The sequence below is a fragment of the Phalaenopsis equestris genome, unplaced genomic scaffold, assembly GCF_001263595.1.
Source record: "Phalaenopsis equestris unplaced genomic scaffold, ASM126359v1 Scaffold000402, whole genome shotgun sequence".
NCBI lineage: Eukaryota > Viridiplantae > Streptophyta > Magnoliopsida > Asparagales > Orchidaceae > Phalaenopsis > Phalaenopsis equestris.
Genome location: NW_018164844.1, coordinates 1,445,462 through 1,469,109, shown reverse-complemented (window position 1 = coordinate 1,469,109; position 23,648 = coordinate 1,445,462). Strand labels below are relative to the sequence as shown.

General features: G+C 32.6%; 1 protein-coding gene across 2 annotated transcripts in view; it reads left to right on the top strand.

Moving 5' to 3' along the window:
- The first annotated feature begins 6,994 nt into the window (after window positions 1–6,994).
- LOC110026819 (transcription factor GTE4-like) overlaps window positions 6,995–23,648 on the top strand; it is a 31,491-nt gene continuing 14,837 nt past the window's right edge. The window contains exons 1-5 of one of the 2 annotated variants that reach the window (XM_020727968.1): window positions 6,995–7,268; window positions 7,387–9,396; window positions 9,468–9,513; window positions 9,583–9,702; window positions 9,892–9,968. In XM_020727968.1, the coding sequence (XP_020583627.1) occupies window positions 7,672–9,396; window positions 9,468–9,513; window positions 9,583–9,702; window positions 9,892–9,941 (1,941 nt within the window). In that variant the 5' untranslated portion in view covers window positions 6,995–7,268; window positions 7,387–7,671 and the 3' untranslated portion in view covers window positions 9,942–9,968. Of the gene's footprint in view, window positions 7,269–7,374; window positions 9,397–9,467; window positions 9,514–9,582; window positions 9,703–9,891; window positions 9,969–23,648 lie in introns of both variants that reach the window. The other variant, XM_020727967.1, reaches the window with a different exon arrangement.

Sequence of the window (23,648 nt, the reverse complement as noted above, 5' to 3'; positions counted from 1 at the left end):
GATGGTTTAAGATTTTCAAGTGTTTGGCTACGTGTTGCATCAACAATCCTCTTTCAAACTAGATTGCTTGCTTTAAATTATCTTTCTTTGATTTTTTTTAATTATAATACTTTAACATCATTCTCTTTGATTTTTGACATATGTAATATTGATCTTAAAGTTCCGTTAGGATGTCTAACACATTCTAAGGCATTCATCATTTGCTCTTTTCCATTATATTAATCCATTCTCTTCAAAACTAGGTACTATTAGAACTTACATGTTGTGAATATTATACTAGAAGCACATCATTTACCCCATGTGATAAGATGAAACATGCTTTTCAAATAGCAAAGGATGGAGTAGACTAAAGCACTACAACCCATTTGCCTTTTGTACTATAAACTTTTTCTTAAGCATACTTAATATGAGCTTGTTTGCAGCTTCAACTTGATCCTTATCTTAAGATGATATACATATGTGAACTTCTAGTGTATCCCTTACCTAAAATAGAATTTATTTATTTTCTTGTTAGCAAACTACATCATATTACATGACATGATCATCATGGATAAGCTACATCTGCATATGATGTTTGTCTAGATAAAGTTGAAAATAATGTTCTCAATGGTTTTTGCTAATGATTTCATCTTGATCCATTTGAAAAATAATCGATTAACACCATAACATACTTTTGTTATCCTTTGGTAAGAGGAAATTTACTAAATAGATTCACCACCCAAATCACAAAGGCTTGGGACTAATTATTGGTCGTAGTTTGTGTGAAGGTTATATTCGCATAGAGGTAAATTTTTGCATAATACATATTTTTTAGAGAATTTACGACATCAATTTTCAGAATGGGCCACTAATACCGTTTTATCAATATTATGTATGTTAGCATTCTTCCTCTAGAATGCCTACCACATTCTTTTTGTAAACTTGCTTCAAGATATTATTTACTTTATTTTATCTCACACATATATGATGTCACTGCTTCTTGAACATTTTATCTTTTAGGATCATATATTGCGTGGATTTTGTTCTAAACATTTTAGGATTCTTCATGTTTGAATGGTTGATTCCCGTAAAAATATATTGCTTTATTGGATCAATCCAACTGGGAATAAACCCTAGTTTGATATTTGAGAACTTAGCTTCTTCAATAACTGACTGATATAGTCATGAACTATTTGTTTTTAGGCTTTCACCATTGGACAAGAGATCAATTAATTAATTCTAATCCCTCATAATATGTTCAATTAGGAACTATTCAAGTTTCCTAATTTCATCTTTTCTTTTAGTAGATATCGACACATAAGTTCTTCTCTGACGTTAAATATTCTGTTCACTTGATTAACAACCACTTATAAAACTCAACTTTACAAGCATTCACTTTACTTTTTTCTCCAATGATAACCTTAGTTCAGTGATAAGTGTGTTGTACTCCACCTGATTGCTTTTGACCTTAAAATAGATTTGAAAATAATAGTAAAATATGATTTTGAAGAGATTCTCAAGGACTATGCCTATCCCTTTTCTTTGATTGTTTAATTCCCCATTTACAAACAACATCCAAAGCTTTTCTTTACAGATATTATTTTTTCACTTACAAAACTATCTGAGAAATTTGATGAGAAATTGATGATCACTTATGATGTTATGACCATCCTTGTTGTGTACGAAATATCAAATTTGATTTGTTCCATCGACCATTTAAAAGATATTATGGAAGGTCAAATTTGGTTAGAATGGATTTTAAAAGATTGTTGGTGAAAAACATGGATTGGGTGGGCTTGTAAAAAGGGGCATATTACCCCACAAAAAAGATTAATGTGAGTGCAAGCTTTTTCCATTATTGTGTGTCTCAATTTTGCCCTACATAACACTTTGCTGACACAATATATGTGGAATTACTTCTTATTCTCTTTTTGAATTAGCATCAAGCTTATTTTTTCTCTTCATGCACCAAGATAAATGAATATAATCTCTCTCTATTAGGTTTTATAATAATGACAATAACGATAATATAAATTTAAGTTGTTCAAATGCTCTCTCACATTCCTATGTCAATAAAAAGTGTTTAAAGCTTCTCATAATATTAAAAAATATCAAGCATCAATTAATTAATTTGGATATGAACATGTTCAGACGTGCAATCTACCCATTTAGGCACTGTAATTCATTGAGAATCCTTTGAGGTTATATGTCAATAATTGCCTTACCTTTCTTTGAGTTTGCCCTGATTCTCTTAGGGGTAAGTAAGTATATGAGAAATATCTTTGACACTCTGAAGGTGCATTTCAAGGGACTAAGCTTTAAGTTGACCATTCTCAGAGTATTGAAGGTTTCTTCCAAGCCTTGATTTGCATTTGATTAGAAGGTCATCATTATGAGCTTCAATATTTTTTCTTTTTCATTATTAAAAATTTTATCAATTAGTCTTGGCAAGTAGCCATAATATTTTTTAAGTCAAAGAGTAGTGCATTAAAATAATACGCACCCTCTTTAGTGATGAAGGTAATTTTTTCTGCATCTATAGGGTTATTTGATGGTATCCTAAGAATGTGTCTGAGATGCTCATAATATGTACCTTTCAACTGAGTCGACTAACACATCAATCCATGATAAATGATTATCCTTAGGGCATGTTGCAATCATATTGGTGAAGTCGACACTTATTTTCCCATTATTGATGACATTATGGACCATCATGATATTCTCTAGCTAAACTGGGTGTCACAGTTCTTTAAGAAGTTTGCATCCATTAGGTTTTGGATCTCTTGTTGGACTAGTTCAACTAGAGCAGTAGTTACAATCCTCTTCTTTTGATTTATCAGTCTGGCTCCCAGATTGAAATTGAGTCAATAGTGATACACCTAAAATATATAATATTTTTAGACATATTTTTATACCTATTTTTTGAGATATTGCACTTTAATGGAAGATATTTTTGTATTTTTTTTTCAGGTACAAGTAAAAAGGTGAAAAATGCTTAAAGAAGTGAAAAATGATCAAATTTGAAGCAAATAGGTGAAAATTGTGCTAAAGTGTTTTGGCGACTAAGCGGCAGATCCGACGCTTAAGTGTCGGTTCAACAGAGAAGGCCGCACCTTAGTGTTAGAGGCCCCGCGCTTAAGCCCCATAGGCAGTTATTTGATGAGTAAATTCGGTTTTGTGAATTTTGAAGAGGTATTTGAGACACTTTTTGACATAAATAGATGGTTACAACCAACAAGGACAAAAATACTTGTGAAATGAGGCATCACTTGGGGAAATACATCGAATCAAGATATATTTTGAAGAGATACCAATGCATAGATTGGAATATTATAAAAGAAGGAAGATTGAAACTTTGAGTATGTGTATGCTTGAAAAGATGCTTGAAAAGAGAAATTTAAAGAAATTGGGGAGTTAGTTTGGAGAGATTTTCAGGCACCACACCAAATATTTACTTTATCCTTTTGTTTCCACACCAAATATTTACTTTAATATTTACTTTATCCTTTTGTTTTAATTTTATATTGAGAGTGTTGTAGAAGAGAAGAGGCTCAAATGAACTTTTAGAGTTTGCTGGAGGATTTGAGATAAGTTTTATCTTTTGTTTTAGACTACTTTTGGTTTTAATTGAGACTTATTGTTGGTTTGACAATGATTTCTACTTTTAAACTAAAGTGTGGTTTTGTTTTCTCCATGGATTCTGAGTAGTTTTCTTTATCTTTCTTCTTAAAATGATGTTGTGAGAACATGTAAGAACCGGGCTGATATTGTCTCAGTCAACAATTGAAAAGAATCATATGAGGTTGTATGAATGAGAATGTAGTTCATATGATTGAGTGCAAATAAATAAGAAAATATTCATTGAAGGGTGTAGAGTTAGAGGAGTTTAAAGTGACAGGTTAAAGCCCCCAACTTGGTTTATTATTTTAGGTTCTGATACGAGATGTTAGCCCCAGGTGGAGGGAATCAAGGGAGCTCTAGAGTGAGAGCTGGTATCTTCCCTGCCTAGCTGGTCTTCAGAACTATTCAAACTTTAAATTAGCCAATGTTCTTTATAGCATCTCTAGTAAGGGGGGTAAATAATATTATTGCTCCTATTTGACACAACATAATTTGCATACTTCCATAACAGAATTCCTATACTTATTACTGATTTATGATAGGGAGAAAGATATTTTTATATTTAGTGCTTTTCTTCTATTAAAAATCAAGTTATCGTTTTAATTTGTTACTATTTTATCAAAATATCAAAAATATCAAAAATATTTAAACTTTCATTGCTGCAAAAACATCTATAGTTTAAATAATTGTCTTTTTAAAAATATAAATTTTTCAAAAGTGCATATTACATCATTTCTCTGTGGGATTGATACTCAGGTCTTAATCAGAAAAGTCCTATATTACTTGATAATGATATGTATACTTGCGTAGTATCTAATGTATATAAAATAAAAAGTTAAATTCTTATTTTTCTTCAGGATCAAGTTTTTGGTTTTGTTGCAAAATAAGGAAATATAAGTGAAAAAGATAATCAGAGCTATTGTTATACTGTTGCATATAAACAGTCGTGATTAAATAGTAAGCAATATACACTTACTCCTGGTATCTCTTGTGTGGTCCAAACAAATATGTCATGATGCTCTCTTAGGATTACAACTATTTGATATTTGTTCTCTCTATTAAAGGAAGAGCCGATTTGAAATGTCATGCTTATTTTTCATGTGGAAATGGCTTATAAGTAGCTACCTTCATGGGTATCAAGCTGGTGAAAATCTTTCTACGCATTTCCCATCTTATGTAGGTTGAGATTGGACCAAGCCTTTTTAGATGGTAATGATTTGTCATTCATGCAAAATTTTCACTACCACATGATATGTAGATGATATAACGTTAAAAGTGTTGAGCATTAGCTTGACGAAGATGTTGATATAATCTAGCATGACAAAACTAGTTGAGGTATTATACTATTTTTCTCCTTCTCCCTCGATTACTAATAAAGATATTATTCTACAAGTTTATTTTATTTCTTAAAAAAAAAATCATAGAGTGGATGAGACGCAGATACAAGTTGAATATTGATTGTGCTCTTTTTTTCAAAGTCTCTTTAAATAAGATGTTGACAAAATTTTAAGTATCTATTTGGATACATTTGATTTGAAGTTTGTGATTAACATAATGATTGTGATAGTATTACCGAAGGAATTGCCATCAGCTGGCAAATCTACATCTATAGAAGTTATGGGTGGATATATTTTTGTGGTTGACATTGTAAGAGTAATAGAGTCAACCTCTTTTTTTCAATCACTTCAGATTGGGTTTTTGCAAAGTTTTAGGCTCATCCTCCTCAAAGATAGCTGGTACTACATTGATGATATGTACTACTCTTATCATAACAGGTTTGTTGCTTGCGTCTTTAGTAGGTTCTTTTCCTCCTCTCCAGATTTTCATGTTCGGGGCTATGAACTCCTCTAATTTTCTTGCTCGGATTAGTTCTTCAATGAGATTTCAGTGGTATTGATAGTCCTCTGTATCATGATCGTGATTTTTATGGTAGACACATTACACACTTGGGTCAAACAGGTGACTTCCTGCCCACATTGGAAAGAGTTTTTTTGAAGCAATCTTTATTTTGTATGGCTTTAACAACTTCATCCATAAATACTCTCAATAAAGTAATTTCCATTGAGGGAATCGAGATGGTTTATGTATTGAGGGAACCGAGATGGTTTATGTATTATTTCTAACATTCTCTTTATCAACTTTTGGTCAGGGAATTTTGGTTTCAACATGCAAGTTAAGGAGTAATTTTTGGTTTTTAAAATATGGTTGTTGGTTACTCCAAAAGTTTAGCTAGAGTTGTCGGTTTTTGAAAATCGAGAGTGTATCTAAATGGGCCCTCACACATGCCTTGAGCTAATGTTGCACAAGCAATAGTGGGTTCTAGATTCCTCACGTCGAGCATCTCTCACTGGTACTTGGTGATGAAACTTCTGAGACTCTGAAAGCTCTTGTTGGATCTTTAAAAAAGCCTTACAGGTATTATGTGTTTTTTGGGTGTTGGCGACCTGGGTGACGAACATCCACTTAAATTTGTCAAAAGAAGTAATGATTCCTGCATACAAGTTATTGAACTAGCATAAGACTAATTCCTTTAGTCATAAAAAATGATATTTTAAGATATCATTTATACCTAGTAGACAAACATTGACTCAAATGAAGCTACATTATTAGGTGGGGCTCTAGCTTTTGCGATCTTCCTTGAAAAATATTCTATGATTGTTTTTATTTATTTATTTTTTTTCTGTCTTCTCTCCTGCTCTTCCTCTTATGAGGAGTCCTAAAGTTCTTCCCCTCAAACATACAACTCATTTTCTTCTTCCCCTATGTCTCGGGGCTAAAGTTCTTCTTGATTTTGTCCTCAACAGCTCCTATCTACTAACCACTAATCTTGATGATCCTGTGTGCATCTTGACACATACCCTGAAATGAGTCATGAAATTTCTTGCTTTGTATCTTGTATCATCATCCTTAACTTCTTGTATCATCAAAAACTCCCAAGTGCAATTCATTTCTTTTATTCATTATCCCTTGTGTTGAAGATCTTCTAGCTAGAATTGAGTATTAACTCCACGCTCACGTCATCGTTCACGATACAAAATCCTTTTTAAGATGTAGGGACTTGTATCGCTCATGAGCTTATACAGCATGGGGAGATCCAAGAGAGAGAGGATTAAGATGATGAAGATGCACCTGAAGACTAGAAGACGAATCTATTTATTTGACTTATAGATGACCCTTGACCTTGTAGAGAGAAAATAATATAAAATCACATCGTACCGTAAGAAACTTGTCCACCATATCCAAACGAGATGTTGATGTGAACGTAAGACAGCTCATAAATAAACACGAATATATATTCATTCTTTAATGATGACATTTACTTCAATCATTGAATCAACCTATGATGTCTATATTTTGAAGAAACGCTTCTTATGCCTACTAGACCTGTTAAACACATTCATTTGGCTCAAAAAGATCGCAATCTAAGCGTATAAAACCCGCTGCATATGCATCGGCCCTATGAAACCTATTGCAAGGGGAGCTAACGTCGGCTCCCTTTTCAGTTTCTACACCATCGTCGATCTTCTTTGTTCGCCCCTCATTTTGCTGTCATTTTCGTAGACTTTTCGGCTCGCAACAAGATCCTCACCGTTCTCCGCCTCATTTTGCTGTCATTTTCGTAGACTTTTCGGCTCGCAACAAGATCCTCACCGTTCTCCGCCCTAAAGGTATCTAACGATCTGAACATTCTACGCGTTTCTTTCCAGGCGCGCGATTGTGTCAAGTTTCCTGCACTATCGTTAATGGAAGACATCACCGCACTTTATATAACAGCCTAATTCACAGCCGTTGGATAGATTCCTGCCAGAAGATGAGGGGAAGTTTTACTGGAGCCGAACAAAGGTATTTTTTTCTCTGGTTCATTGAAACCCTAGCGCTCTATCTCCTTCCTCATCTCATTCTTCTCATTTGATTCCTCGATTCGGATCCTTTCATTGCAACGGAGTTTTCTGTCTCTCGAAAATATTTCTCCCGCGTTAGCGCTATCCCAAACCCTAAAAAATTTAGATCTGCGGCTCCCGAAGATTTTGTCCGGTGTTTGAGATAGAAGGAGATAGCGTCGTTTGATGTATGGAATCTGGCCCTCTGTTGGACGGCGGCGAGGATGATTCTCGGGAGAAGAGGCGTTGGGTGGTAAACAAGGTTTACACCCGCAAAGCACACAACAAAACCGTCAAGCCCAATTCGAATCAAACCCCCGCGCCTGTCACGCCAAATCAGCCCCCTTTTTCGCAGCAAACCTTAGCCACCACTTCCGATGGTATCCATTCCCCCCTCCAACAGCCAAAAACACCTCTGCAGCCTCTGGAGAACCCCCAGCCAGCAGTGCCCCACCAGTTATCTGCTGCGTCTGACTACGACACCTCCAGTCTCAATCCCAAGCCCGCCAATCACCGACTCCCTGATGGTCAGAACAGGGTAATAACCATCAACCTAGCTTTAAAGGAAAAACATGAGGTTCGTGAACTACGTAGGAATCTTATTTCTGAGCTAGAGTTGATACGTTCTCTCGTAAGGAAAATAGAAGCCCGGCAGATGCAGCTTTCCATGAACGACACAGGAAAAACCGCCTCTCCTCCAGGACACACCATATCTCAGTTTTCTGCCAATGATTTTGGAGCTTCTTTCCCCATCAGAAAGGCACCAGCAAAAATCGCCTCTCCTCTAGGGCACAACGTTTCTCAGCTTTCTGCCAATGTTCTTGGAGTTTTTTTCCCCATCAAAAGGGCGCCAGCAATCTCAGAGACTGCTTTAGCCGCTGCCCCAACTCCTGTTCGTCATCAATTGACAGTCTCAGTTCCAGCTACAGCTGGTGGAGATAATGACGTTGTTGATGTCATGGAGAAGGAGAAGCGAACCCCAAAGGCTAATCAGTTCTACAAGAATACAGATTTTCTTCTTGGGAAGGAGAGGCTTCCACCAGAATCCAACAAGAAGTCGAGGGTGAGTGGGACCAAGAATGGAAGGCAGTCTATGGAAAATAAAATCAATGAGCAGGCCTTTAAGAAATGCAGTGTGCTACTTTCCAAGCTTATGAAACACAATTTCGGTTGGGTTTTCAACACTCCAGTTGACGCCGAGGCTCTTGGCCTCTCAGATTATCACAAAATTATTACACATCCCATGGATCTCAGCACTATAAAATCCAGATTGAGTAAAAACTGGTACAAAGCTCCCAAGGAATTTGCTGAGGATGTTAGACTCACCTTCCACAATGCAATGACTTATAATCCAAAGGGGCAGGATGTTTACATCATGGCTCAGCAGCTTCTGCAGATATTCGAGGAGCGGTGGCCTATAATTGAGGCTGATATAGCGTATCTTCGTTCTCCACTATCAATGAAGAGGTTGCCACCTCTTGAAATGAAGAGAACTTTAGAGAGGTCGGATTCCACCGTTAGTCCCCTGGCGGCAGATTTGAAGACAAAATCATTGAATCAGTTAACGCACATCGGGAGACCTCCGGCTTCAAAGAAGCCCAAGGCCAAGGATCCGAACAAGCGTGAAATGACCTTTGAGGAGAAGCAGAGATTGAGCAATAATCTTCAAAACCTGCCTTCAGAAAAGCTGGATATGGTTGTACAAATAATTAGGAAAAGGAATCTGTCACTAAGCCAACATGAGGATGAGATTGAGGTGGACATCGATAGTGTGGATACTGAGACTCTTTGGGAACTTGATAGGTTTGTAACCAATTATAAGAAAAGTTTGAGCAAGATTAAAAGGAAGGCAGAACTTGCCATGCTTTCAAAGGCAGAGCCTGAGCTGCATGCCCAAAACAGGGAACAATTAATGGTATGTATTGTATTACTTATTTTTTATTGATCTGATCTTTCTAGAAATTTTTTTTTATTATTTTTTTCCAGGTTTCTAATTCTGCCCCTTCAGAGTTGCTGGGTGAAAACAAGACAGGTAACAATATCCTTTGTTATTCCCTATTTCGTACAACAATCTGAAGCTTTCCTTGTGTTTCCAAAACAGTGACAGTTGAAAATATCATTGCTTCTTCGTCACCGGTTAGAGGAACAATGGTTGGAAAGAATGCAAGTCCAACAAGTAGTTCAAGTAGTTCGAGTAGTGATTCTGGATCATCATCTAGTGGTATAAGTTTTCTATAAATTCCATTTTTTTTAAAAAGCTTATTTAAACCCATATTGTTATCTATGGCATGTTCTTTTTCAATTTAAAATTATGGACCTATAATTCATTTGTTGTTTTCTTTCAACATTTGTGTTTCTTTAATAATTAATATTCTCCTTCAAAGAAATTTACAATAAAACTGATGTGCAGATTCTGATAGTGAAAGTTCCTCTCAGCGTAGCTCAGATGGTGCACAATAACCCGGAATATAGGATGTTTTGATCGCGGTGAGCATTTTATTATTTTGATTAATTGCTATATTTTTGGTTTGGATTTCTTTGGATTGAAGTAAAGTGAAATAAATAAAATGAAGCTTCAACTGTTTTCGATTATTATACTGCAGTAGCAATTGACTTCAGATTTGAGCTTTGTTTTTTGTCCTTCCATTCAGTTTTTAGTATTGATATAAAGTCTTTGTTACTAATCATAACATTATAGACATAAATTAAGAACAAACATTTTCCCCATCATTTTTATAGTTTTAATCGAATCAAGCCTAGTTGAGTACACCCTGTATTGTACTTATCCTGTCTATACTATAAGTTATTTAAGATTCAACTAAAATTCAAGCATACCCCTCACATATATGTTCATACTTGGCGTGCTGAGAATTATCTATGGTTGAGCTTGACTTGTGGCTTGCATAAATTAATCAAAAGAGTAAGCAAGCTCATAACTAAATAATATTAAATGAACTTCCATGTAGTTATCATATTTAATAAATTGTTTCACGAGCCTAAATGAACAAAAATTTCAATAAAATTGAAATTAATATCTAATTAGTTAAATCTTATTGTAAAGATAATAAATGAGTCATGAACTATTCTTCTTGTAATCATACAACTTACATAAATATTGACAATCTTGTTTATTGACATTGAGGAATAGAAAAATGATGAATAAAAAATTTTAAAATAAGTATACATCTTTCAAACAAACAAAAACAACAACAACAAAGCTTTAATCCCACTACGTGGGGTCAATTACATGAATGCTATTTCTCCATTGCGTCCTATTTAGTGTCATATTTTCATTTAGTTCTAGTAAATTAAAATCATTTTTTATACAATAAGCCCAAGTCTTCCTAGGCCTACCTCTACCTTTCTTAACACAAGTCGAATCTAAAACATCTACTCTCCTAATCGGATCATCAGATGGTTGACGTTTAATGTGACCAAACCATCTAAGACGTCTTTCTCTAATTTTGTCCTTCACAGGAGTTACACCAACCCTATCACAGATACATTCATTTTGCATTTTGTCTCTAAGTGTAAAGCCACTCATCCACCGAATCATTCTCATCTCGGCAACACTTAACTTATTATTATGCTTTTCTTTTAAAGGCCAACGTTCAACGCCATAAAGCATTGCAGGTCTCACCACCGTCTTATAAAATTTTCCTTTTAGTCTAAGCGGTATTTTTCTATCTCACAAAAGGCCCGAATCATTCCTCCACTTCAACCAACCAACTTGAATTCTAGTATTAACATCCCCATCTATATCACCATCGCTTTGAACAACGGACCCAAGATATCTAAATCGTTCATACCTTTTAATAATTTGATCACACAAAGTCACACTTCTGTCACTAGAGCTATTACTACTAAAATTACATTCCATGTATTCAGTTTTAGTTCTACTTAAATGAAGGCCTTTAGACTCCAATGCAGACCTCCATAATTTAAGTTTTTCCTTGGCTTTTTCTCTCTTTTTATACACAAGAAGGATATCATCAGGTTTTCTATTTATTTCAAGAATAAGTGCAATTTATCATACCAAGGAAACTTAAGAGAATTACAAGAAAAAGAGTTGCATGAGAACTCTATTAGTAAGGATGCTAATACTTAAAAATAAGTTCAGGAATGTAATTAAGTTGCTTTCCTTAAGATGATTCAAGTGAAGCTAATTTGTTATATAAGTCATATCTACACCTTTCTTCTCAGAACTCTCCAAAGAAATTCTCTTGAAACCTTATGACGGAACCTTATCGTAAGCTTTTTCTAAATCAATAAAAATCAAATGTAGATTCTCCTTTCTATCTCTGAACTTCTCCATGACTGTTGTTTTGCGTGATGTTTGTGATTAAATTTTGAGTTGTCTTACATTCTGGATGTTGTGACATAAATCCAAATTGATTATGACTTTAGTTTTGGTTTTGGTTTTGTGTCTATCCTAACAGTTTTGGTTTTCATGTAGGGTGACAACACATCAACTTAATTTCTATTAATTTCTATATATTTTGCACACTCTTGTGCATCCCCTTTATTCTTAAAAATGGGGACCAAAATACTCTTCCTCCACTCAGGCATTTTTTTAGTTTTTAAAATAATATTAAAGAGTTTAGTAAGCATAGAAACTCTCAAAGCTCTCAAATATTTCCACACTTCAATTGGGATATCATTAGGTCCTGCAGACTTTCCACCATTGGTTTTCTTTAAAGCCTCCTCAACTTCTTTTTTTACTATTGCGACGGTAAAAATGAAACTTTTTATTATTATTCACGATATTAAGATCACTAAGGTCGATTGTATTTTCAGAAACTTCATTAAAAAATTTATCAAAGTAACTCACCTACATATGTTGAATATCTTTTTCTAAGAAAAATACTTTTTGATTTTCATCTTTAATATACTTTAATTGAGTTAAATCTTTACTTTTCTTTTCTCTTTGTTTGACTAGTATATACATATATTTTCCACCCTCCTTAGCATCTAATCTATTATAAAGATCATTAAAAGCAAAATTTTTAGCGTCACAAATTGTTCTTTTTAGACTCCCTGCGGGCCGTTTGATATTTAAATCAATTTTTATAACAAACTTCTTATGTTTTATCTTTTCTTGCTCGTTATTATTCCACCACCAATTATTTTTATTTATAAAAACTTTGTCTTTTGATTCTTCAAGCACATCTTTTGCAACTTGTTTAATAGTGTTTGTTACTTTATCCCACGTAAATATTTGCTTCTTCATGAACATTCTAAATTTTGAACTCTTTAATTTTACTCATAAAAAATAATTTTATTTGTCTTTTAGGTTCCCCCATCTAATTTTATGATGATGAGTTCTAGTATTTTTTATTTTACAACTCTTCATCTTAAAATCTAGAACTAATAAACGATGTTGGGTACTTAAATTTTCACTTGGAACGACCTTACAATCTTTACAATCGCGACGATATTTTTTTCTCATAAGAAAATAATCAATTTGTGTTTTATTAGATCCACTCTTATAAGTAATAAGATGCTCATATCTATTCTTGAATAAAATATTAGTAATAACAAAATCATATGCCAAAACAAAATATAAAATAGCTCTACCTTCTCCATTAGTTACTTCAAAACCGTAGCCATCATGAATATTTATGAACTCTTCTACCAGTCTACTGACATGTCCATTTAAATCTTCTCCAATAAAAATTCTTTCTTCAAGAGGTATCATTTGTATGAAGTCTTCTAAGTCATTCCAAAATTTATCTTTAGACCCTGTATCTAAACCCACTTGAGGAGCATAAGCACTTGTAATATTAAAAATCTTAGTATCAATGATAATCTTAAAGGCTATAATTCTATCTCAAACTCTATTAATTTTTATAATATTATCTTTCAAACTCTTATCTATAATTACACCTACACCATTTCTAGTGCGACTCTTACCCGAATACTAAAGTTTGAAACCTAAATTATCAATCTCCTTAGCCTTTTCTTAAACCCATTTAGTTTCTTGAATACATAAGATATTAATTTTTCTATGAATCATAATATCAACTAATTCCATTAATTTACCATTGAGAGTATCTATATTTCAAGATCCTATCATAATACTAAATTCATTAGTTTCATGGACTAACTTCTTTACCTGCATTCGCCTGTAATGTGTGAACCCTTGCTTATTAACACTACACCCGGGCGCCGGTGTAGTCACCCTTGCATATTTTTCACTGTATTAAGGCTATACATCGCGTCACGTTCAGAGGACGCCCTAACACTTACACAATAATCAAAAGAATTCATGTCATGATTTTTTTCGAAAAGGAAGGCTTGGGACCAGGCAATGGTAGTGTTAATTAAAACTTTACTTGAGTTAAATATTACTTTTCTTCTCTTTTTGTTTGGCTAGTTTATACATATATTTTTCACACTCCTTAGTATCTAATTTATTATAAAGATAATTAAAAACAAAATTTTTAGCGTCACAAATTGTTCTTTTAGACTTCCTGCGGGTCGTTTGATATTTTTCCCACTTATCTAAGCTTTTACATTTAAACCAATTTTTATAACATAACTTCTTATATTTTATCTTTTCTTGCACATTATTATTCCACCACAAACTATTTTTATTTATAAAAAACTTTTCTTTTGATTCTCCACGCACATCTTTTACTACTTGCTTAATAGCGTTTGTTACTATCCCACATAACATTTGTTTCTTCATAAACATCCAAAAATTTGAAATATTGAATTTTACGCATAAAAATAATTTTATTTGTGTCTTTTAGGTTCCCTAATCTAATTCTACGATGATGAGTCATATTATTCTTTATTTTACAACTCTTCATCTTAAAATCTAGAACTAATAAACGATGTTGGGTACTTAAATTCTCACTTGGAATGACCTTTCAGTCTTTTTAATCTCGACATTTTCTTCTTCTCATAAGAAAATAATTAATTTGTGTTTGATTAGATCCACTCTTATAAGTAATAAGATGCTTATCTCTTTTTTTGAATAAAGTATTAGTAATAACAAAATCATACACTAAATCAAAATTTAAAATAGCTCTACATTCTTCATTAGTTACTTCAAAACCGTAGCCACCATGAGTATATCTGAAGTTTTCTACCACTCTACCGACATGTTCATTTAAATCTCCTCCAATAAAAATTCTTTTTTCAAGAAGTATCATTTGTATTAAGTCTTCTAAGATGCTCAACTCTTTTTCAAACAAACAAGTGAACAAAAATTGAATACCAGTAGCCATAATTCTCAAACAAAAAAAAAAGAGAGAGAGAGAGAGAATCAAATGAATATGCAAATAAATCAATTTGAAATAAATTATAAATATAAAAATAATCATAAATATTTGTATGGTTAATATGCACATGGCAAATGTTCTTTTGATCTAGTATTTTTCAAATCATAATTGATTCTAAAATAAGTCAATATTAACAGCATTCAGTCATAGTGGACTAAATTATTATGCATGTCATTATTGATACTTATCTTCAAGGATTAAAGCATTCATTCAAAGAATTATCTCACTAAGAATGGCATTGTGGATACTTTTTTTTTAGTTTAAAATAATAATTCTAGCATAAATTTGACGTTTATTGTTATGATTATTATGGATATTTAATTCAATAATAATTAGAGGTTCTGAAATATTGAAATCGCAAGATACAGTGTTTGACCACTATTATTTATAACTATTCAATCATAAATTTAATGTTATGATGTTATTGTCACTTGCAAAGTAGTTGTAACAAACTCATTTATTGTTGTGATTATTATGGCTATTTAGCTCCATACTAATTTGAGGTTCTGAAATATTGAAATCGCAAGATGCGTTGCCTGACATAACTAACATTTATTACCATTCAAAATGTCATGATGTTTTTATAACATGTAAAATAGCTATCACAAACTAAGGTGATCTCGTTATAAATTTTATCATGTTCTCATATAAGCACAACTCTTGTGACCTGCAACTAAATAGTGGAGATTGAAAGCAGTCGAAGTGTGGAGTAATATAGTTAAAATTAAAATAAAAGGTGAAAAATAACCTTGTTTAATAAATAAATGAATAAATCATTGGTATTAAAAAGTAATTAAACAAGTTATATTCAAGCAACTTAAAATTGAACAATATGAGTTACTTTTAAATTTGATGTCACGTCTTTAGTAAGTTAATTATTGAATACCAAACTAGTTAATTGTGTACCTTTAAACTTTTAATATGTATTCAAACTTGCTTATTTACTAACTTGAACGATTATTAAATAGTCTATTTATAGTTCTTCTTCAAGTGCATTGGTTTATTTACATTTCTAATCATCATTGCATATTTGTTACTATTTTATGTATTTTTGGAACAATTTGCGTATATAGATACTAAACCTTTCTTCTTAAGACTAAATTCATGCTGGTCAATTTTGAGTTTAGTGTTTTCAGTGTATGACTAGAATCATTAACTTTGTCATAATTAGCCTTATATCAAATATTTATGTCAGTATTATGTGTCCTTGTTGTATAGTCATTTCTGTTTAGCGTTGTTTTTGTTGCTAAGTTTATCCATCACACAGCATATTGAACAACTTTTATTTGTATAATCTTAAGTCGGTCTCTCTTTTTTTTGTGATTTTCATATGCTAATTTTATCTAATTATGTTGCATGTATATATTTTTGTTTACTTGATTATATATTTTCAAATCAATTGAATCTTTTTTAACCTTTTTCTCTATTATATAATCATTTATTGATTTATTTTCTTCTAGTTTTGTTTCACATCCATCTTAATATTTTCATTCTTATCACACTTAACTTGTATATTAATGATTTTCTATAGCCCGACATTTGGATCCATACAATTCCATAGGTTTGATTGTGATCTCCTAGCCTTAAGACTCCATGATATTTTCTTAGTTTACAAAACTCCCGATGCATCTCTCCATTTTAACCATCCAACCTTAAAACTATAAGTTTTATTTTTGTCTATATTAATATTTCTTCGTGTAATGCAACCAACATACCTAAATTTATTACACTAAGATATCACTTTATCTTCTAGTAATATTGAATTATGCCACAAAAAATAAATGCATATGTTCAATCTTTGTTTTACTCATTATAAGGCTTCTATCTTTTATGTATTTCCTCATTTATTATAAAATTTCATTTGTTTTAATGGAGGAGTTAGTTTTGTTGAGGGCATGTACCGAGGCATCTCACTTCGAATATTTTTTATAAGCTTTGCTTAATCAATTCAAAATTGTCAAAATAATATGAATTCAATCACGATCCTTGTTATAAATCTACAATAATTAAAAACTCTTTATTCATTATAGAACTGAAAATATTTATTAATGCTCCATTATGTGTACGTATAATAACATTAACACATTTTTTGACATACACCATCTGCTTTTAAGCACATGAAATTATTTTTTGTGATGCTCAATTATTTGCTTTGTCAAATCGTTAAAGATTATGTGTTTCTTTTTTCTTTGTTTTTGTTTTCTATGCTTCTCTATTAATTATCCTAACACAAAAATTGCTTTCATAGATGTTCCTGTCATGAAGTCAAGTTGGTTCTCCAAATTTAATGTAATTTTGCCAAGTCTATGTTTCATTATCGCACATTGGTTCACTGTATGATTTATAAACTTGATTCCTACATAGCATAAATTTGAACATCATCTTTATTCTTAAATATTCAGTCTAAAAATACTTTTTAATTAGTTAGCATATTCTTATTCTTCAATATTCTATTGAAGAGATTTGTCAAATAATTCATTACATTATTCCACATAACTCTCTAAATTTTAATAGGTATATTTTCTTGGTTTTTATCTTACCTTTATGCATCTTTTTAAAGCTAATCTCATGTGATTTAATTTATTTTCCTCATTGGAGCTCTGATTTAGCAATATCTCATAATATGTTATTATTTTCTTGATGTTTCACTTCTCTAAATCTCAACATGCATCTTATCTCTGATATAAAGGCTTATTTTTATGTATCTTTATAAATTAACTTTACCTTATTATTTGAATTAATCTGTAATATTATTTATTAGATATTGTGCTCTTACAAATTTTATTCTTCTATAAGACTTTTATGTTGTAATCTCTTATACTTACCTGCCCATCTTACCATTGTCCTTTCATCTCTATAAATTTTGATCTTATCAAGATCTAAAACCTTACTTTTATGCATCTTTTAGTGCTTGCTTTACTTTTTTTGGATTACTTTATAATATAATTCATTACAGATTATGCCCTTACAAAATGTTTTCTTCTTTAAAGATCTCGGGTGGAAAATAACATTTCCATCTTTCCTTGATGTTTTCTCTTTTTGAATTTCTCCTGTATTCAAGATCCCATTTTGCATGTAACATATTTAAAATCTTTTGATCTTTACCTATTTCCTTATATATATAGATATAGATATATCTGTGTATGTGTGTCATCTTCTATATTTTTAGTACCACATGATATATAAATTATCAAAATTTAAAAGGTTATGCTTTACTTTACTTACTATCATCTTTACAAAATTTTCTAGCTTTATTGTAATCAGTATGTCTTATTAATAGTCAATTTGTCACTTTTTAAATGATCATTTTTTTTTTCTTAATAGGACTTCGTTACTTTTTAATCCACTGATAGAATGTGCCATTTTATCCCATATTGAGCTTGGCTTACATGAATAATTAAAATTTTTAGCTTTGCAACTTAGGGTGAAAGATTAATATTTAAAATTTTCTCACATTTAAATTTTCACCTTCTTATCTTAGGTTAATAATTTATTTTGTCCATGTCTATACCTATTGCGTTATGTTGCATGGCCAAGTTCTCTTCTATAAGCATCTTGTAATCTTTCAACGAAGATTTTTCTTTCTTTTGAAGTAAGTGGAACTACACTTTTATAAGCTAACACACGTTCTTTTTTGTTAAAGCACATGTTTGTTATTTCAAAATCATTAGACATTGCCAATTTAAGTATAGGCTTTTATATGGCTTTTTTTTCATTTAGTTTGTAAGTAGCATGAATCATTTTATAGTTCATCTCACTAGAACTTTATGTTCATCTAAAAGGCCTCTACATAGTTTTTTTTTTTCTGTTATAATAGGTCATCTACATCCTCCCAAAATTGATAATTATCTTAATAGCTGCTTTACACTAAATCTATTCCCTTCAACAACTTGGCAATATCCTTATTTTGTTCCTATTGTTATTCTTTCTAACATATAGTAATTTATATTATTTTCTAATATCACTGAAATTTTTTCATTGTTTTTTATTTTATTTTTATTTTTTTGCTTATTTTTTGATTTGAATTAAAGTATTTTTTAATGTGAAAGTTATTTTGAAAAACATTAAAAAAAAGTTGATTTGCTTTTGGAAATAAAATATAAAAATATGTTAAAATTATGTTAACCAAATTCGTTTCCAAAAAATAAAAGAAAAAGGACAATAAAAAAATAATAATAAAGGTGATGACAAATGGGCCTTTGACGCATGACATCCTAGGACACCTTTGAGAATTTTCACCATAATCATGTTTCTTTGTGGCGCGTCACTTAAAAATATTCTAGCCCCGGTAGGGATGTAAACGAGTCAAGCTTGAGCGAGCTGAGCCTCGGTTCGTGTTTGACACATTCCAATTTGGCTCGTGAGAATTGTGTCGTGTTCGGCTCGAATAACTTGCATGTTCGTGTGCAGCTCGTATTCGACTCAAAATATGCTCGGTAGAACATATTCCGTGGAATAACACTGAGTAACACCATGAATAACAACTCGGAATAACGCCGCAGTGTTATTTCACGATGTTACACCGCGAATAACACCAACACCACAGAATAACACGACACAATAAAGAAAAAGATGAAACGATGAAAATGTCGACCGCTAAAATGTCAGGCATCTCCATCGACTTTGCGGTGCCACTGTCTGAACATTAATCTAGTCGTCCGACCAATAAAGAAAAAGATGAAAACATTAGTCATAAAATTAGTCGAGCCGATATGTGAAGAGGTGTATAAACTCAAGGAGACTGGCCACATTAGAGGAGTACAATACCCTACCTGGGTCTCCAATATGGTTGTGTTGAATTCATGAACCTCGAATTCTCTATTAACTTGATGCTCTAGTAGATTCACTAGTTGCCCATTTAGTAATAGGCTTCTTGGATGCTTTCTTCAGTTATGATAAGATTAATATGCATCAATCCAATGCAGATAAGATGGCTCTTCATTACGAGTGAAGGCCTGTTTTGTTATGACGTAGTGCCCTTTGGGCTAAAGAACGTTGTGGCTCCTACTAGTGTCTGATGGGTGTAATCTTTTAAAATTAAAAAGAAAAAAAATATTGACGTCTATGCGAATGATGTCGTAATATCAAAAACCAGTTGGTCAAACAACTTATAAGTGATCTGAAAAAAAATATTTAAACTGCTAAAAAAAACATAACATGAAAATAAATCCATTGAATTGTTCATTTAGAGTTTTGACCAAAAAAGTCCATTGCGGAATAACACTGCGAAGTGGTGTTATTGCGCAGTGTTATTCCGCGTGTAACACCGCGAAATAACACCGATAACACCAATAACACCGCGAAAAAAACCTGAATAACCCCGCAGTATTATTACATGGTGTTATTTGTGGTGTTACTTGGTGTTATTCTATGAAATAACATCAATAACACCGCGAATTATTGAGTATATTTATATTTATATTTATTTATTAATTAATTTATTTATTTCTTTACGAGCCAATTCGAACTGAACATGAGCGAAAAAATATTTGCTCACGTTCGGCTCTTTTATATTTCGAGCTTAAAAATTTTTTTGTGTTCGGCTCGTTAAGCTTAACAAACGAGCCGAAGACGAGCTATTCACATACAACCAGCCATTTTGACAGTCCTAGCTCCGGGTTGCTTGTTCTTCCAAACCATGCAATCTAAATGAATAACCTGTATCCCAGATTGCATCCAATTTGATTAAATTCTATTACTCATGCAAACTTGTAAAGAAAGAAGTCGTTAAAATTAGCCTATATGTTTTACGTGAAGATATTATCTCAAATTTTTGTTATTATGACTTTTTGTTTAACTAATCTCTCATTCGTCTTACACTTGATCAAAAATACTCTGGAAGAAACAGCTCATCCAGGTCTAGCTAGAATTTTATTGATAACTAATTTGGTTTTCTTTGTGCATCACTTAAAAACTCTTTTTGTTAATTTATTAGTATTGAAAAGGACTTGCCATTCAACTTAAAAGAGAATCACAATTGTTTTTTTTGTTAAAGAGAATCACTTCCCTTTATTTTAAATTATAATTTGATTTTGCTTCTATATTTATATATATATTATTATTTAAACATTCGGTAGTATGCCTTTTTATTTTTTTTATATTTAGTTCTTAGATAATTTATATTTTAATTACTCTTAATTGCATTTTCATTTTTTTAGCAAATTATTATCAAAATTGAATTATTAATTAGTATAATTGCCAAATAGCTGAATGGCTTCTTTTTTGTCATTTTCTTTATTTCTGTTTAAACTTTTTTCAAAGCCATATAGAATTTTTTTCATACCATTAGAATTTTGAAGTTCGATTGAAACAAATCTGTGAGAAGTTTCTTTGTCCAAACTTATACTAAATAAGATTTCTTACTTATTTTAGCAAAATCTTATAAAGAGTTCTTTTCTTATTTAATGTATAAAGTGTGAAGTGATTCAATGTTTCTACTAAAGCGTTTATGAGTTATATTTCATTTAACGACATAGCATGTTCATGCTATAGTTATTTAATCAACCTAACTTAAATCATGTCAGATTATGATTTTGTAGCAAATATATTACTACATTCAGCAACAAAATTTCCTGCTATTTGAATGGTACTATATATATATTTTTTTAAAAAAGCTTGAGGGAAAATATATTAAAGAGAAAAGTGTACAGATAGGTTGTATGAGTGAGGCCAAAATAGACACCCAACTCACTTTTATGGGGCCTAAAAAAAAAAAAAAAAAAGAGAAGTAAACCCAAAAATAGGTGGTACATATAAGATCAATCGGGACGACCTAATTTAGTTTTGTCTCTGCCTCTAGTTCTCGGAAGAGAACCAAATAACAAATTGGTTCGGTGCATACCATTGCCCGAAGTAATAAAACTATCATCCATTATATTTCTTAGTTCAAGTAGATCTTCATTATTCTTCTTCCTCCTGGAAGTGTAGACCTGTCATTCTTCATCCGAGGATTGTTGCTCATTCAGATGAGGTGTTAGTGCTGCAGTAGAAAGATTGCCAACAGTTGTACCCACAAGTGGTTCAAGTGTGTGTGAGATATGAGTTGTCACCACTTCAAATACTTTTTGAAGATGGGGAACTGCAAGGTTCTTCTGATTGTCAATCCGTTTAGGTAGGGGCCCTTCAATACTATTTTCGATAGGGTTTTGCTCGGCAGGGCCATCCAGCTTCTCATCAATCACAGAAATAATATTTTCAGGGGGAGGGTCCACAAGGACAATTAAATCAGACATCAAATCCTGTCCTGTGGTAGTTTCCTTTCCAGGTGGAACATATATGTCCAGAGCAGTGGGGTTTGATCCATTCTTATTCACCTAATCCTTAGATTTCAAATTAGGATGAAGTTTATGACATTTATCAAACATATGCCCAAACATCTTATAATGAGAACAATAATGAGGTCTATGCTCGATGATGATTTGCTGCCAATATCCATTATGAGTTGTGCCCAACCATACTTCAGTAACATCAAGTAAAACAATATTTTTTCCCCAAGAATTCTGGCCACAGAAGGTCTGGTTAGGTTGAAAGTGGGTAGATGTAGTTTTATTGGGTTCCCAAGTATGACCCCATTAGAGAAAAAAACCTAATGATGAAAAATGTGCAGCTTGAGATCAGGTAAAGTAAACCATACCGGTACAGTCAGAGGTTCATGATTGGAGTAAAAAACAGACGACCATTTGAGTAGCTTCATTGATTTACCGGCAATGTTGAGATATTTTTTTTTGGAGAAAATTCGAGTGTAGTCTTCAGTCACGGTTAATTGAATCAATACGCCGCCTATCCATGAGCCTCACTTTTCACTTTTTTGTTAATTTGAGATCCTCAAAGCTTTTTCTGATAATTTCTATAGGTGGGTGCCCCCACGGAAAATTTCCAATAAGAGCAAACTTGAATTTCTCAGTTACAGTTGAAATTTCTAACTTGGAGAAAAAAAGTTTTGCTTTCCCACTTTTTCTGCTTGAATTCTTAATAAAGGGGTCCATGTACCGCTTCTCGTTGCTCCTTATAACTTGAGGGGAAGACAACCGCTGTCTCCACTTGAGAATTGTCAGGTTCAACCGAAGAAGAAAGAAGCTCCATCACAGTAAGGAAAAGCCCTGCCAAGTCAGGCAGAGGGCAAATGTCATGCCGAATACGTCGGGGTGAGCTGTAGATGTCGAAGCCGCGGAACAGTCGCAGCTGACAAGGTCAGGAAAAGCCGTGCAGAAGACATGAACCGCAGAAGGGCGCCTCAACGAAGCTCAACGAAGACGACGCCGAAGCCCTTCGTCGTTGGGCAGGACGAAAACGATGTGCATAGGAGAACATGCGCAAAATCCGAAGGAGAGAACCCCTTTATCTTCGAGTACAAGAAATCCTTCGTCGTCAAGGACGATGAAAACAATTGAAAGCCGAAGAATTCAAACCAGGGAATCATCATTGGACGAAACCCTAGCTCTGCCCTCCACCGACGCCTTATATGTATATATATATATATGTTGAACAAGGTCTTGAAATTTGAATGAGGATTTTGCTTTGAGCAGGAGTTGAGTTAATTGCTCTACAATGCAATGCAGTAAAGTGGTGCAAGATGCACGCTTTATTGTGAGTTTGCATTTTACAAGCAAGCGATGTGCAAGGTTAGCATATTGCTTCGCTTCATTCCTAAAGTACACATACTTTTTTCAACACTGATATCTGACGTAAGTAATTTAAAAAACATTATTCTCATTTCATATAATATTAAAAACTGTAACTTAAAAAATGTTTATTATGTTCTTAACTCTAAGAACACCATAGCCTTCAATAAGTTTAGCTCTGGCAGGACAGAATATGAACAGAATGTAATTTTTGGGAGGAATTTCTTTTTTCCTTTTATTTCTTTCTTCTTCACATG